Consider the following 13,891-nt stretch of genomic DNA (forward strand, 5'->3'; position numbering starts at 1 on the left):
AGCTCCGACTCTCAGCTCGCTTCGACAACTGCTACACTTTGATGTAACTGGACAGTTGCCTCAAAGATGCTAAGATTCCAGGGACGCAATGCATCGGCTTGCTACAACTGCCATCGCCAAAAGGTCAAATGCACTGGGAGTGAGTGACAGCTGGAGGCGCCGTAATGGCACCTCGGCCAGATGATACCATACTGATGCCCATGTCTGCGTAGAGCAACCATGTCAGCGATGCTCGAAGGGTCAGAAGGCCTGCGTGTACCCTGAAACTCAAGACAGTATAATCCCCATGCCGGAAACATACCTACGGAACCTGGACCGCTCACTGAACGAACTGACCGACGCAATCCGCACGCATCGGTTTCACCAGGCTGACCCCATCTCAGCTAGCAATCCTTGGACTCATGATCGGAGACCCGTTACTCAATGCCAGTCCCAGCCAGAGTACCCGGCTAGACGAGGTGCTCCCGATTCGCTGGTCGAAGATTCGACCGTGGAGGCTTTCATCCGCAGGCTGCGTGAGGCCGTGGGCCAAGAAACCAACCACGCCACACCTATCCCACCACGAGATCACGGAGAGGAGAGATCAGCAACGTTGCGTGCGTAAAGACCTCCGTTTCTTCCCCAGAACTTAAGCAGTGTCTGACCCCGATCCACCTTCAGTGAGCAGGGAAAGCCTATCGCTGCCCCCGTACGAATACGCAACGCAGCTAGTGGCCAGAGCAGAACAAGAGTTCGGTGACTGCCACACCTTTCTTCGCAAGTCGTTTTTAAGGCGGTTTCATGCCACATACCGTGGCCAGCAGTCTGAGACCTATGATAGGAAATGGCTATGTCGCCTCTTCTTCGTTTTGGCGCTCGCGGAATGTACAACAACCACTAAACAGCCGATCCAGCTTACCTCAGACAAAACAGTGGCCCCGGCGACCCAAATGGAAGGTTTTGCTCCATCAGAAAACATGCTGTCTTCTGGAGTGGAGCTTTTCGAGCACGGCCTCACGCTGCTCAACACATCCTATGAGGAACCCACCGTTGACGATGTGGAGGCTTTGAACTTGGCAGTAAATGACTCTCCACATCTTCAATGAGGCTCAAAGTGATCTGACTGTTGCGAAATATAGTCCCACTGCTGCTACATCCTTAACCGCCGCATGTCCGCCTATGCGTACGCCGGACAGAGCGTACGACTAGCCCATTGCTTGGGACTGGACCATCCAGCACCTACGTCCTTGTCCAAACTGGAGCAGGAACACAGGAAGCGGGTCTGGTGGACTGCTTTCTGTGTGGACCGAATGATCAGCACAGAGCTTGCTTTGCACCCTGCATACACTGGTCTTGGCCAAGAGCTTGGCTATCCAGACTCTTCTGGCTTGACAGCTGAAGAAGAGGAAGAGTTCTTTGACCCAGTCTTATTAACAGCATTAATTAAGTTATGCGAGATCAAGACAGATGTTGTGAACACTGTCAGTCGGCTCAAGCATAAAGATATCACAGAGCCATATCAAGTCTTGCGTCAATGTCTACAAGGATTAGACCGATGCGGGAGAGAATTGCCTGAGAGAGTGTTTTCTGGGGGCAGCTCGCTCCCAGAGAACCGCATATGCTCGTCTCTTGCGCTGCGCTACCATCAGGTATGTTATCATATGCCTTTTCCTGCCCCAACTCGCAAACCCCACTCTCATGCGTGTTCACCAGTGTTATATTATGCTTCTCCGGCCTATCCTTCTACATCAATTCACGTTTATGCTCCGTAACAAAATAGTTGTTGCACTATCTGATGAGCTTTACACTATCAACAGCATTTGTCTTCAAGCCGCGCGAAGCAATGCCCGAATTCTGCTCGAGCTGGCCCAAGCAGGAGAGCTCGGTAAGTGCATCCTCAAATTTAGCAGCGACAGTGGAGAAAGCCTCATTAATAACTTATTGCTTCCACAACAGTGAGATACGGCTATTGGGACTCAGCTCACCTCTTCTCGAGCCTCGCTATCCTCACTATCGCTCAATCCATGCGCAACAACCAGCCCGACGCCTTTAGCTGCACCAGAGAGGACATGTCGCGCGACGCGGACACGTATAGCAAAGGGCGGAATGTACTCGTGCACATGGCGTCCACAGGGAACATGGCATCAAGGCAGCATCTCAGCATGCTTGAAGAGGTCGAACGTCACGGCACTGTTCTGTCAGCTAGCCAGCTGACACTGCCGTTCAGTCAAAGAACTTACCCGAAGATTGCGAACAAGGTGCGCACCGCGTCTGGGTCGGTCTTCTGGCATTGGTTCGTGCCGCCTCCATGATATGTTGCTATGAGTAGACATTTCGCATCAGCTTACCAGTTTTTCATGCAATTCGCTACTGCCTGGGACACCACGACCGAGAAACTACTTACTGCCGAGCGTGAAGAGAGCTGATCCTGGCTCCATCTCTGCGTACGTGCATTCCTCGACTTTAGGGGCGCGATCAGGACCCCACAAGTGGCTTCCAGGAATAACGGCGGTAGCCTGTATGTCCCATTATCGCGTCAGTCAAAGTGATTGAAGCGAAGAGGAGCTAGGGCGTCCAACTTACGCCGTTCTTGTACGTAGCCCTCGAGCCCGCAATCAAGCAGCCGACCATGGGGGTGAAAAGGGGGTTCTTTGGGTCATGCAAGCTGCCGGTGCCGTAGTTGACGTCGTCCTGAATTTTGATCAGCGACAATGGAAAGGAATGGCAATTGGGAAGTCAAACACCAGCTTACCCTGTGTAGTGCTTGTCTCTCGGCCCCCGGGACCAGCCGGATGGCGGCCGTTGAAGACAGTATGTATCCGCTCTTCCTGGTTGTCTTGTTTGCCCCGTTGAAGCCCACGAACTCTCCGCTGCAGTGGTCTCTGATTTAGCTTCAACACCGGAATTTCGTTCAGTAGACCTTACTTTAAGAAACGAGCCATGACGCCCTGCCAGATATTCAGGCGAATGATCTTGATGATTTGCTCTGGCATCTTGGCCAGGAGACCCTACATGCATCGCTCGTGTTAGAATTGCACTCAAAACTAGATGAAATGCGTGTGGTGTATTGTACGCACATAGGCACGCTGGGAACCCTCTGGGAAGAAGTCATCCCCAAGGTCCTTCTGCGCGGACTTGGGGTCATACATCTTTCCACCAGAAAAGAATGGTTCGACTTTCGAATGAATTTGTTAGCACACCATGTTTTTGCCAATCAGGGGTGGTCATCCAGCTTCAGAACTCACTTGCACTCATTGAATCGTTCAAGAGCTCGGGTTCGAGGAAGTTGGACACAATTACACCACCGTCTCGAGCTATAGCGTCCAAGATCCTGTCCAAGGGCTCAGAGGCGTCAATGGTAGTGAGTCTGGGCGCCATTGCTAGTTTGAGGAATTGGAAAAGATGGGTATTGAGTATTAGAGAGGGAGAGGGACGAGGAGGCAAATACGGTCAGAAGAGTTTCAGCGCCTCTTCCAGGAACGTCGATGCTGCGACTTGTGCCAGCATGTTGTCTCTACTTTATTCTTTTTATAGCTAGAAACTCACAGTGATCAACTGCGGTAAGTCTCAAAGGCAGTCTGTGTGTGCGTGCGTGTAGCCCCTGGGAAGCGGGCGACGTGATATGTCGGCGATGCGCCGTAGCTGCCGACGTATAGAATCTTTGCTGTGATTGGATGCGCGCCTTGGATTGAACCCCTTCTAACCTAGCGTAACCCAGATCGATCTGAACCAGGGAAGGGATCCGCTCATCGGGACCCACCGCCGTAGCGGCCGACGTTAGGTCAGCTTGACCAGTTGTAGGAGAACGCTCACGATAGGCAAAGCGATCCTTGGCTTCCACCTACACATCCTGGAAACGCCCCCCACAGACTACCCTAAGAATATCAAGTTCGTGGCATACGAACTTCCATTACGGCCGATGCCTGGCTAGTTAAGCCTTAACCGTAAGGCGGTAGCGCAGTGCAGTGCAGAGTGTAAAGTAGCCCAGCCATCCCTTTCTTTCTCTTGTTGCCGCGAGACATAAAAGGATTATGTGCCGCTTGCTGTAAATTGTTTTCCTCTGTGTCAATCCCAAACGTTCTACCTGCCTGAAGCCCCCAGCTCCCCAATACCTCTTACCTACCTACGTGTAGCGCAATGGAGCAAACCCCAAGTTCTCCTGATATCGTCCAGGACATCAACAAGAAGGAGGATAGCTCAACTTACCAAGAACGTGTATCCATAAGTAATGGGCAAATGGTAAGCCTACCCTCGTCTTTCATCGACTTGAATCGGCCTGTTTGACAAAACGACGTTGCGTAAAGAGCGACAATATGGCTCCCAACACGGACATGGAAACGGCGATCCAGCATTCAGTCAACCATCGCAAGTTGAACTCGAGGCAGATCCAGCTGTTTGCCGTCGCCGGTGCTATCGGCAAGTAAGTCATTCTTCCTCTGAATCACACATATCAGCTTTGCTAACGGGAAACTTCTTTACTGTTGCAGCACTCTCTTCGTGAGTATCGGCAAAGGCCTTCTCGCCGGGCCACTCGCTCTACTTGTTGGCTTCCTCCTCTGGGGCTCTGTCATCTTCTGCATGGCGCAGTGTCGTAAGGGGCTCCCATGCGTATCTCAGCATGCTTTTGGGCCTACATGCTGACTATGTGTGCTCGGTACAGAGATCGAGATCGTGTCGCTGTTGCCCATCGATGGCGCTCCCATCCGCCTCGCTGGGCGCATGATCGACCCAGCCGTCGGAGTGGCTGCCGGGTGGAATTACTTCGTGAGTCTCAGTCTGCTTTAATTAATCATGGGGTCCTCTTCGACAAGGTCACAAGATACTCATAGTGTATTCTAGTTTGTGATGATCTCATACGTCATGTTCGAAGCGACTATTATAAACACCATCGTCACCTACTGGGGCTACGACCAGTCGCCTGCCATTCTCATCTCAGGTATAGAATAATGCCTACTCCGTGGTGTCGATCGCCGTCATGAGCTGACATTATGACAGCCACGCTGCTGTTCTTCTTCTTGATTAACGTGTATCGAGCAGATCTCTTTGGCGAGTTTGAATGTAGCTATCCCCCTTCTTGACTTTGCTGTTCCTGTTCTTGTTGTACTGACCTCCTCTCCCCCGAACTCAGTCTGGGTGGCATTTGTCAAGATCCTCCTTGCCATCGGTCTCATGCTGTTCACTTTGACTGTCATGCTGGGCGGGAACCCCCTGCACGATCGTTTCGGCTTCCGGTACTGGCAGAACCCGGGGCCTTGGGTCGGCAACACGGCGCCGACACGCCTGCAGTCATTTGTTAACGGCGTCAACGTTGCCGGATACTGCATAGGAGGACCGGAGTACCTCTCAATGGTAGCCGGCGAGTCCAAGGATCCCCGACGCGTTATTCCGCGCGCCTTCAGGACCATCATCTACCGCCTGATCATCTTCTGCATCGGCGGTTGCATCTGCGTGGGCATCCTCGTGCCATCCAACGACCCGAAACTGACGGCAGGCACCGGGGGCTTTGCGGGCGGCTCGCCATATGTCATCTCCATGCAGCGCCTTAACATACCCATTATGCCTTCTATCGTTACCTGCTGCCTGCTGACATTCGTTGTCTCCGGGGGCATCAACTTCACCTTCAACGCCTCACGGGCTCTGCATGCCCTGGCACTGGACGGCCAGGCGCCGAAATTCTTGCGCCGCCTAAACAGGCACGGCGTTCCGGATATGGCCGTCATCGTAGTTATCCTGCTCTCTTGCCTCGCCTATCTGGCATTGGGGTCTGGCAGCGCGAAGGTGCTCAACTGGCTGTTGAATTTCAGCACCGCGTCCGCCATGTTCTATTGGACCATCATGTCTATGACATGGATCCGCTTCAACTCCGCCATGAACGCACAAGGCATCGACAGGAAAACCTTTCTGCCCACCGTGTCACGATGGCAGCCCTTTGCGGGGTACTGGGCTTTCGGCTGGTCGTTTCTCTTCCTTTGGGTTCAGGGCTACGCCGTCTTCCTCCATGGCAACTGGCAGGTGTCGACCTTCATCTTCAACTACGGCATAATTGCCTTTGCAACCGTGATTGGCATTATTTGGAAGCTCGTCAAGCGCACTCGGTTCCATCGCAGTAAGGAGATCGACCTCCATTCGGGGCTCGACTTCTTCGAGGCCTTGTCGGATCATTACCGCCGCGAGCGCGAGGGTGCACCGCAGAACCTCAAGGACAAGGTCTTTGCGAAGCTGTTCTAAAGATCTCAAAACGCTTTGATGTTTGTTGGTTCCGGCATACGCAGGAACTCGGCCTTTTGTAACCTCACACAGCCTTGTCGAATCCCCTTAGGGAGTTGCGGAGGCATTGGCCCAGTTGTTAGGTAGATGAATAAATTTCGCAAGTTAACCAGTCTTTGCTGGATGAAAGGAAGCATAAAATCGCTAAGGCATGGGGCGAGGCAAATGTGGATGATGAGAAAGGGGGGCATCGTAAGCAGTTGTGGCTTAAGCAAATGAGAGTCGACACGATACAGGAGGTACCCCTTTGGGAGTCCAAAATCCTCATCCCTACTATACCGCAGGATAATTAAATGCGGCCGTTCACTAGGCCCGTATCAGTTTAGACAGATCCTTTGTTTCAGGGCGAGCAGATTAGCCTTGAGCTTCCAAGATTGCTATTCGACATTGGCTCGCTAGATTACTGAGTGATATGCTTAGCTTTCCGCACGGCAAGACAGAAATTGCCGTCCTGGGTATTCTTTCGCTGCACGGAAAGAGAGAGAATAACTTTGCTAGTTGGCCCTCGTCGTATCTCACTCGAGACTTCATTTGCCGAAAGTCCCGGTAGCTCACCATCAACTCCTGCCGGAAGTTCTGCGATGATACTCTTGTTGTTGGACGGCATATCTCGCTTGGTCGGGCACTTAGAAATCACGATACTAATGAAGCATGATGTGACAGCAGAGGATAGATATCAAGAACTCGGATCTAATCCATTGTTTTTCCAGTCCAGCATAGACCCGAATGACAGACTTTGCCACTTCTTGGAAGATTTCATCACTGTTCTTGTACCTACACAGTCCTGCTGTTGAGAGGGTTGAATTCTAATTTCTACCTGTCTGTCAGAGGGGAGGGACAACGGTATTTATATCCAGTCTTCTGACCTGTGAGTCATTGCCTTAGAAATTACTCTTCAAATTTAAGAAGGTTCATGTATAGCTTTTATGGTTTTGTGTTACCAATGGATCAGGGCCAGGCTCTCGCACACTCCAAAGCTTCATGATGGTACTTCGGTACTAGAGGATATGACACCTTAAGATACTATAGTCAACAAAATTTGAGATACATATTCTTGAATACATTTTCAGAGATAGCATGGCAGCCCCTTAAGCGCCACAGCATGGCATGGTTGACTGAGACCTTAACCGTGACAGGGACTGGCTCAGTGCAGGATCACAGAAAGATCGATAGCGAAAGTACCATGTACGAACTAAGCAGAAGAAAACCTCTATAATCTTTAAGCTTTTAATCATAAGATGATAGATTAGGAAAGATTCGGAGTTTGCTGCTGAGACCCGTGACTGAAAGCTTATCTCTCAAATCCCAATTTGGAATATCTGGGAATATTTTCAAGATCAGTATTTAAAACATTTGATCTGCTAGATATAGGATGGAAATGGATGTCATATGCATGGATGCAATCGAGACTTGAAAAGGGTTGTGTAAATGCGTAATGTCTTATCTTCAGATAATAGCGCAGCCCAGACGCCGATCATTAACGTTCCATCATTGTTCCATGCATTTAAAGTGGATCCGAATGATAGCAGGATAAGATAAGTGGTGCTGAATACTGAGGCGTTGATGGCAGATTCCAAGACACGAATTCCATCAATCAATGAGCCAGTAAACATCCTCTTGATGGCTGTAGATGAGAGCAAGTTTGAAGCACTGAATGAAGATAGCGATAGTACGAGGTAATTTCTCAATAGCCGAGCTGAACAAAAAATGACGTCTCACGGCATTTAGTTCTAGAAGCAGCCCGGCAAGTTAAAAGTTGCCGGTTCCCTGAATCATGCCCCATCGGCAAACCCCTCACCAACCGACGCCAGCTCCACCAAGACAGGCAGGTCAACCAGCGATCCCCGGCCCCAAATCCCTGCCATGATGATTCTGGGGTTACAGCACGAGATAGTTCTTGTTACCAAATACAAATCCCACTCCAAGATCCGGGGTAAACCTCCGTGCGGAGATAAGACTCCTCGTTCTTAAATTGACTGGGTCCCATCACTCAACTTTTCTCCATCATCATCATCTAAAACTCATCCGACAATCTTTGGTTCAAGAGATTCGCCACTATGACTTCAAAGCCGGATATCCTTCATGACAAGGAGATTGAGGAGCAGCGCACTGTTCAAGATGAGATTTATATCGATCCAGTTGCTGAGAAGGCGCTTTTGCGAAAGCTTGATATGTGGATTGTTCCACCTGTGATGCTTCTCTACCTTCTCAGTTTTCTGGACCGTGTGAATATCGGTAATGCGCGACTCTATGGCATGGAAGAGGATCTGGGTTTGGTGGGCGATCAGGTGAGTACCCACCGATGAAAACTCGATGACTATACTAACAGATGCAGTATCAACTTGCGGTCTCGGTTCTGTTCGTCACGTACATCGCTTCTGAGCTTCCATCGAACCTCGTCATCAAGAAATTCAGACCCTCGCGATGGATCGCCTTCATCACCACAGCCTGGGGTATCGTCGCCACACTCACTGGTATCGTACAAGGCTTCAAGGGCCTGGTCGCATGCCGCGTTATTCTTGGCGCGCTTGAAGGCGGTCTCTTTCCTGGTCTTACGATTTACCTCACCATGTTCTATACCAAGCGCGAATACGCGCTTCGAATCGGTTATCTCTTCGTCAGTGCCGCCATTGCAGGTTCCCTCGGTGGGCTGCTCGCTTACGGTATCGGTCACATGGATGGCGTTGCGGGATTACGAGGCTGGCGATGGATTATTATCATCGAAGGAATTCCGACATTCGTCCTAGGAATTGCTGTTTGGTTCTGGCTTGCAGATGACCCCGATTCAGCTCATTACCTCACCATCAACGAACGCGAACTCATCGATGCACGAATGCGACGACAAATTGGTCACACCAAGTCTTCGGATCAGATGCACAAGGCCGATGTTTACGCTGGTCTCAAGGACTGGAAGATCTGGCTTTTCTGCATTGGTCAGTTTGGAGGAGATACTATTCTCTACGGATACAGCACCTTTTTGCCAACCATCATCCGTGGACTGGGAGACTGGAACAATGCTCAGGTCCAGGCCCTCACGATTCCTTGCTACGCTATGGGGGCGATTACCTACTTAGTTGTGGCATGGTTCTCTGATCGAACCCAACGACGAGCTGTTTTTACAGTCATCCTTGGCCTTGTTTGCGCAATCGGGTACGCTCTGCTCGTCAGCCCAGCTCCATCGGGAGTCCGCTACTTTGGTTGCTTCCTCGCCGCGATGGGACTATATGTCATCGTCGGTTTGCCTCTGGCTTGGCTTCCTAGCAACAACCCGCGTTATGGAAAGCGTACTGTCGCCACTGGTCTGCAGCTCACCATTGGTAACTCTGCCGGAATCCCAGCTCCATTTGTAAGTACAGCCCATTCCCTTCCAAAGAGTCTCAGCTAACCCGACATCAGTTGTACAAAACTCACGAGGGTCCCCGATTCGTCAAGGGTCACGCCGTTTCTATGGCCTTGGTCGCCATGTCTTCATTGATCTATATGGCTTTCTGGGCTTGGTTCCGTCGCCAGAATAAGAGAAAGGTAGAGGGTAAGGAGGATCACAGGATTCAGGGACTGACTGAGGAGGAAGCTGAGGAGCTTGGAGAGCATAACCCAAGATTTCACTACACCTACTAAGAGGCTTCTAAAACCAAATCCAGTTATTCTGGATATTTGTTTAACCATCAAGATTTTGCTCTATATATATTTGTATTCTTTCAAGTCAGAAAAGAAATAACCGTGTAACCTCTACATTACAATGCGGCCCGTTTAAGCCCATGGTGGCTATGGATCTGGGGGGCCTCAATATTTTGTCTTCGGCCAACCAACTTGCTTATTTCAACTGTCGGCTACGCTGAGCGACCAACAAGCCAGGTTCACCTATTGGTCAACCTTTTGATTCTGCCCAAGGCTTGTTTCCAATAAATCTCAATGAGGCTGTGCCATTGTCTGACGTCTCAATTTGGAAGTATGCCTTGCTCATAATCTCCACCTCCACATCTGTTGCTCTTCCATCTCGCATTTCCAAACTCACCGCTTCCATCTTCTTCCATCTTTAATAGAACTCATTAGAGTATTCGTGTTTTCATCTCTTGGAATGATATCTCCCGCTGAGCTATCATAAACTTACCACATTATTAATCACCGGTGCCATGGAAGTAGCTGGCCTCACCATCGGGGCCATGGCCCTAGTCAGTTTGTTCAAAGATTGCGTCGACCTTTTTTCCATGATCACAGCAGCTCGTGACTTGGGAAAAGATGCAGCCATACTGGACACAAAGCTCGATGTTGAGAGGATGCTATTTCTCCAATGGTCTGAGCGGGTCGGCCTATTAAAGCAGGACTCTACGAACACGCTATCTTGCGATGAGGATACCCGACAGATTGTTTCGCGCGTGCTGGAAAGCGTCAAAATTCTGTTAAGCGAAAGCAAGGCTTTGCAAAGAGACTATGGTCTCAAGAAAGTCGATGTTACCAAGCATATCACCGATCACACCCTCATTGAATCGACAACGGGCTACAAAGGCGCCAGCTCTCATCGATTCGCAAGGTTCCTCAAGCAATTTGAGGCGCTCGAGATCCAGACCACAGATACCGATCTGCAAAGCATGTTCAAAAGAACTACCAAGAAGTTCCGTTGGGTCATCGTCGACAAGGACAAATTTAACTATCTCATCGACCATCTCTCGTACTTCAATACCTCTTTGAATAATCTTGTTCCGATATCGGTAAAATTTGAAGAAACCCCCTGCGAGAATGATTTGATTCACATCAAGGATCTTGCCGAACTTGACTTGGTCATACAAGCAACAGCAAATACACGGCCAAGCGTCAGCAAAGCAGCAACTACTGCTAAGTCTGCCCTTATCCAGTCCCGTGTTGTACGGTCTCTCTGGTTCCGCTCGTCCGACGACCGAAGAATCAATATTAAGGACCCTCACTTCAAAACTTTACAGTGGGCTCTTGATCCCCCTAGCGATTATCTCCAGTGGGATGATCTGAAGACCTGGTTACAGAGCGCATCTGGACTATACTGGCTCTCTGGAAAAGCCGGGAGTGGCAAGTCAACTCTGATGAAATACCTTCATCAGCATGATCAAACACATGTTCTCCTTCGAACCTGGGCTAATGGTTCAGAACTAATATACGCAAATTTCTTCTTCTACGCTCTCGGAAAGTTCGAGCAAAAGTCACAGTCTGGGCTTTTACGAAGTTTGCTCTACCAGATTTTGGAGCATGACCCAAGTGCCACTGAAAGCGCTCTCCCATATATGTGGCGTGAAGCCTGCTACAGTCAACAAAGCTCTCTGAACGTTGAAGTTCCATCTGTTGCTGAAATGACAGCCGCTTTGAGAAGTTTATGCTCAAGGCTTCATGCCGATAAAAAGATATTCTTCTTGATAGATGGAATTGATGAATATGAAGGGAAAGATCTCGACGTTGCAAGATTAATCAGCGAGCTTGAATCGTTTCCGAATGTCAAGATTCTAGTCTCGAGTAGACCTCACCCGGCATTTTTCACTGCATTTTCTCGAAAGCCAATGATGAGCCTTCAAGACTTGACGAAACACGATATTGCTACCTATATCGACGATACCGTGGCTTCCCACCCTTACATGGTGACATTATCCAAACTCTCACCCCTTGAAACTGGAGCCATTACGCAAAAGCTTGTTGAAAAGGCATGCGGAGTTTTCCTCTGGGTCGTTGTCGCTTGCCAGTCGGTCATCGAGGGGTGTGATGACTTTTGTACCATAGCCGAGCTTAAAGAAAGAGTTGATGAGTTACCCAAACAGATTGAGGATCTCATTGAGCACATACTCGAGAAAATCGATCCAAGATGGAAGCAAGAAGCTATGAAGCTCTTACAACTTGTTTATACCAATGAAGGATGCGAGCTAGCTGATCCTATTCCAACCCTGGGTCTGCATCTGACATACGAGCAAGGCCTCGGCCGAGACACCAGTTTATCAGGACTAAAACTCGCACCGGTTCCTTCCGCAGAGATGGAAGCCCAGTGCCGAATTATGGAGGGCCGAATAAGGAGTCGGTGCTGTGGCTTACTCGAAGTCCGAAACGTTGACCTCTTTGATGAAAGGATTGAAAAATGCACTGTCGGATTCATGCACAGGACTGTATACGACATGTTGTTACAGCCAGACGTCTCGAACCGCCTCTTCAGAGACCTTGAAGGCGAAGACTTCAATAGCTACGCAGTCTTGTCCGAAATTTGGTGTCGAATGATCCACACCAATTCAGATTTTGAAGAGATATTTATCAATGCTTTGCGTCCTGTCAACTGTGGAGACATAAGTGGATGTCGGCCTGAGATCACAGTCCATCTTCTTTCAAGGTTGCAATTTCTCTTTGCACAATGGCATGTCGACAGTACTTCGTGGTCGCCACCAGAGTATCGGCGATATCTACGACATGACAAAGCATGCCGCAGACACTGCGATGACTTGTCGGTGGCTTTCTCGCTTGCTCTCGAGATTGGCATGTATAATGTTGTTCGCTTTGTCTTTGAGAACAAGGATTCATTGGAGTATTTGTTGTTCCGTCCGCCAAACATAAAATTACTAAGGGACTGTCGAGATGAACAGACTGCAACCAGTTCTTGTCACCAATTTTACTGTCAAGATGATGGACAGATTCTGCAGACCAAATACCCATTGATCTATATCGTTATCAATAAGCCACTCCCAGTGGGATATAGAGATAGTCTTGACCGTGGCGAATCGGACGACCCTTCTCTGATGCAGCTTATCTTGACTATGGATGCGGATTCACAGGATATCAACAAGGGGGCGGGGATAAGTCAGCCAGCGACATTTTTGGGTGCGGAGCTAAGCCTTCAGAGTCTCGATTCGATTGAAATTGCCAGGATATTCCACACAATAGACGCGTATGCCGGGTTCGACCATGCAAACCGAGAGGGATGGAGGGAGGTGAAAAGTCTGTGTGAAGGACAGCTGCAAGACGCTTCCTTTGGACGCAGGAGACTAATAAAACAACCCTTGGGAATGGAACCGGAGGTGAGGAATTCGAAACGGGGGCTTACTACAGACGACTATATACATCCTTTAAGGAAAAGACAGAGGTAGTTAGTCCAAGGCTAATAACGCTGTATGAGATTGATTGATAGTTAAAGCTTATGACATCTCAACGAGACATATCAAGCTAGCACACTCAGAAATCCCAGTTAAGTCAAGTTTTTAGAAGGTAATATGTACATAACCTCAATAAAGATAAAACTCCTAAATTAAACATAATAATAAGATACTAATTATTGTTATCGAGGCCTTTACTCTACTAGGCTCAACTATGTACTGGACGCTGAGAAGCTATGCTTAGGCAGCATGACTAAATTGAATATAACGATTAGTTGCTCTTGGAAGAGATCATAATAACCCGTGCCATTGGCTTTGTTTCTAAGTTGATATCCTCTCTAGATCACACCTTCCATTTCGAGCAGCATAAGCTACAGCGATGAACCTATCTGAACCCCTGCCAAGCTTCGCTAAATACGAAAACATCACCCACTTATTATGCGACTAGCCCCCAATACCCGCAAGCGGGCCGCTTATTCGATTGATTCTAGAACACCTCTGAGCTGAACAGAGTTTGCTTTGTAAGGCTTTAAATCACCCAAACGAGCAATATA

The 13,891-nt window shown here is 49.2% G+C and overlaps 5 protein-coding genes across 11 annotated transcripts; 4 read left to right on the forward strand and 1 right to left on the reverse strand.

Moving 5' to 3' along the window:
- Nucleotides 1–28: 28 nt before the first annotated feature.
- FOXG_05722 (uncharacterized protein) lies at nt 29–3,717 on the forward strand. Of its 7 annotated transcripts, none has more exons than XM_018384145.1 (7): nt 29–139; nt 213–596; nt 661–1,058; nt 1,119–1,628; nt 1,693–1,864; nt 1,936–3,539; nt 3,698–3,717. In XM_018384145.1, the coding sequence occupies exons 1-6, from the start codon at nt 67–69 to the stop codon at nt 2,289–2,291; spliced, it is 1,893 nt and encodes a 630-aa protein (XP_018241188.1). In that variant the 5' UTR covers nt 29–66; the 3' UTR covers nt 2,292–3,539; nt 3,698–3,717. The 7 variants fall into 7 exon arrangements, with proteins under 7 accessions (XP_018241188.1, XP_018241189.1, XP_018241192.1 ...); XM_018384146.1 differs by lacking the exon at nt 3,698–3,717 and having other exon boundaries at nt 1,936–2,153; nt 2,207–3,597; XM_018384149.1 differs by lacking the exon at nt 3,698–3,717 and having other exon boundaries at nt 1,693–2,153; nt 2,207–3,597.
- On the reverse strand, nt 2,051–3,357 carry FOXG_05723 (uncharacterized protein; the record flags this gene model as incomplete). Its single annotated transcript, XM_018384151.1, has 8 exons — nt 2,051–2,169; nt 2,220–2,298; nt 2,384–2,495; nt 2,563–2,670; nt 2,732–2,849; nt 2,905–2,987; nt 3,057–3,154; nt 3,225–3,357. The coding sequence occupies 8 exons, from the start codon at nt 3,355–3,357 to the stop codon at nt 2,124–2,126; spliced, it is 777 nt and encodes a 258-aa protein (XP_018241194.1). The 3' UTR covers nt 2,051–2,123.
- Nucleotides 3,718–3,834: 117 nt separating the features above from the next.
- Nucleotides 3,835–6,386, forward strand: FOXG_05724 (uncharacterized protein). The gene is made up of 7 exons (XM_018384152.1): nt 3,835–4,218; nt 4,284–4,399; nt 4,467–4,570; nt 4,640–4,743; nt 4,819–4,915; nt 4,975–5,037; nt 5,108–6,386. Exons 1-7 carry the CDS (start codon nt 4,117–4,119, stop codon nt 6,205–6,207), a joined length of 1,686 nt encoding a protein of 561 aa, XP_018241195.1. The 5' UTR covers nt 3,835–4,116; the 3' UTR covers nt 6,208–6,386.
- A 1,727-nt stretch (nt 6,387–8,113) lies between these two features.
- On the forward strand, nt 8,114–10,031 carry FOXG_05725 (uncharacterized protein). The gene is made up of 3 exons (XM_018384153.1): nt 8,114–8,534; nt 8,582–9,592; nt 9,643–10,031. The coding sequence occupies exons 1-3, from the start codon at nt 8,304–8,306 to the stop codon at nt 9,862–9,864; spliced, it is 1,464 nt and encodes a 487-aa protein (XP_018241196.1). The 5' UTR covers nt 8,114–8,303; the 3' UTR covers nt 9,865–10,031.
- A 348-nt stretch (nt 10,032–10,379) lies between these two features.
- Nucleotides 10,380–13,331, forward strand: FOXG_05726 (uncharacterized protein; the record flags this gene model as incomplete). The annotated part of the gene is made up of 1 exon (XM_018384154.1): nt 10,380–13,331. One exon carries the CDS (start codon nt 10,380–10,382, stop codon nt 13,329–13,331), a length of 2,952 nt encoding a protein of 983 aa, XP_018241197.1.
- Between the last annotated feature and the right edge of the window lie 560 nt (nt 13,332–13,891).

Source organism: Fusarium oxysporum, chromosome 2 (genome assembly GCF_000149955.1).
Source record: "Fusarium oxysporum f. sp. lycopersici 4287 chromosome 2, whole genome shotgun sequence".
Taxonomy (NCBI): Eukaryota; Fungi; Ascomycota; class Sordariomycetes; order Hypocreales; family Nectriaceae; genus Fusarium; species Fusarium oxysporum.

Excerpts from the sequence above, each read along its gene's own strand:
- FOXG_05725 (XM_018384153.1), top strand. The coding sequence starts at position 8,304 with ATGACTTCAAAGCCGGATATCCTTCATGACAAGGAGATTGAGGAGCAG. Across the intron at positions 8,535-8,581 it reads TGGGTTTGGTGGGCGATCAG|TATCAACTTGCGGTCTCGGT; the intron begins GTGAGTACCCAC and ends TAACAGATGCAG. Across the intron at positions 9,593-9,642 it reads CCGGAATCCCAGCTCCATTT|TTGTACAAAACTCACGAGGG; the intron begins GTAAGTACAGCC and ends ACCCGACATCAG.
- FOXG_05724 (XM_018384152.1), top strand. The coding sequence starts at position 4,117 with ATGGAGCAAACCCCAAGTTCTCCTGATATCGTCCAGGACATCAACAAG. Across the intron at positions 4,744-4,818 it reads CTGCCGGGTGGAATTACTTC|TTTGTGATGATCTCATACGT; the intron begins GTGAGTCTCAGT and ends AGTGTATTCTAG. Across the intron at positions 4,916-4,974 it reads GCCTGCCATTCTCATCTCAG|CCACGCTGCTGTTCTTCTTC; the intron begins GTATAGAATAAT and ends ACATTATGACAG.
- FOXG_05722 (XM_018384145.1), top strand. The coding sequence starts at position 67 with ATGCTAAGATTCCAGGGACGCAATGCATCGGCTTGCTACAACTGCCAT. Across the intron at positions 597-660 it reads GGAGAGATCAGCAACGTTGC|TGAGCAGGGAAAGCCTATCG; the intron begins GTGCGTAAAGAC and ends ATCCACCTTCAG. Across the intron at positions 1,629-1,692 it reads TTGCGCTGCGCTACCATCAG|TGTTATATTATGCTTCTCCG; the intron begins GTATGTTATCAT and ends CGTGTTCACCAG.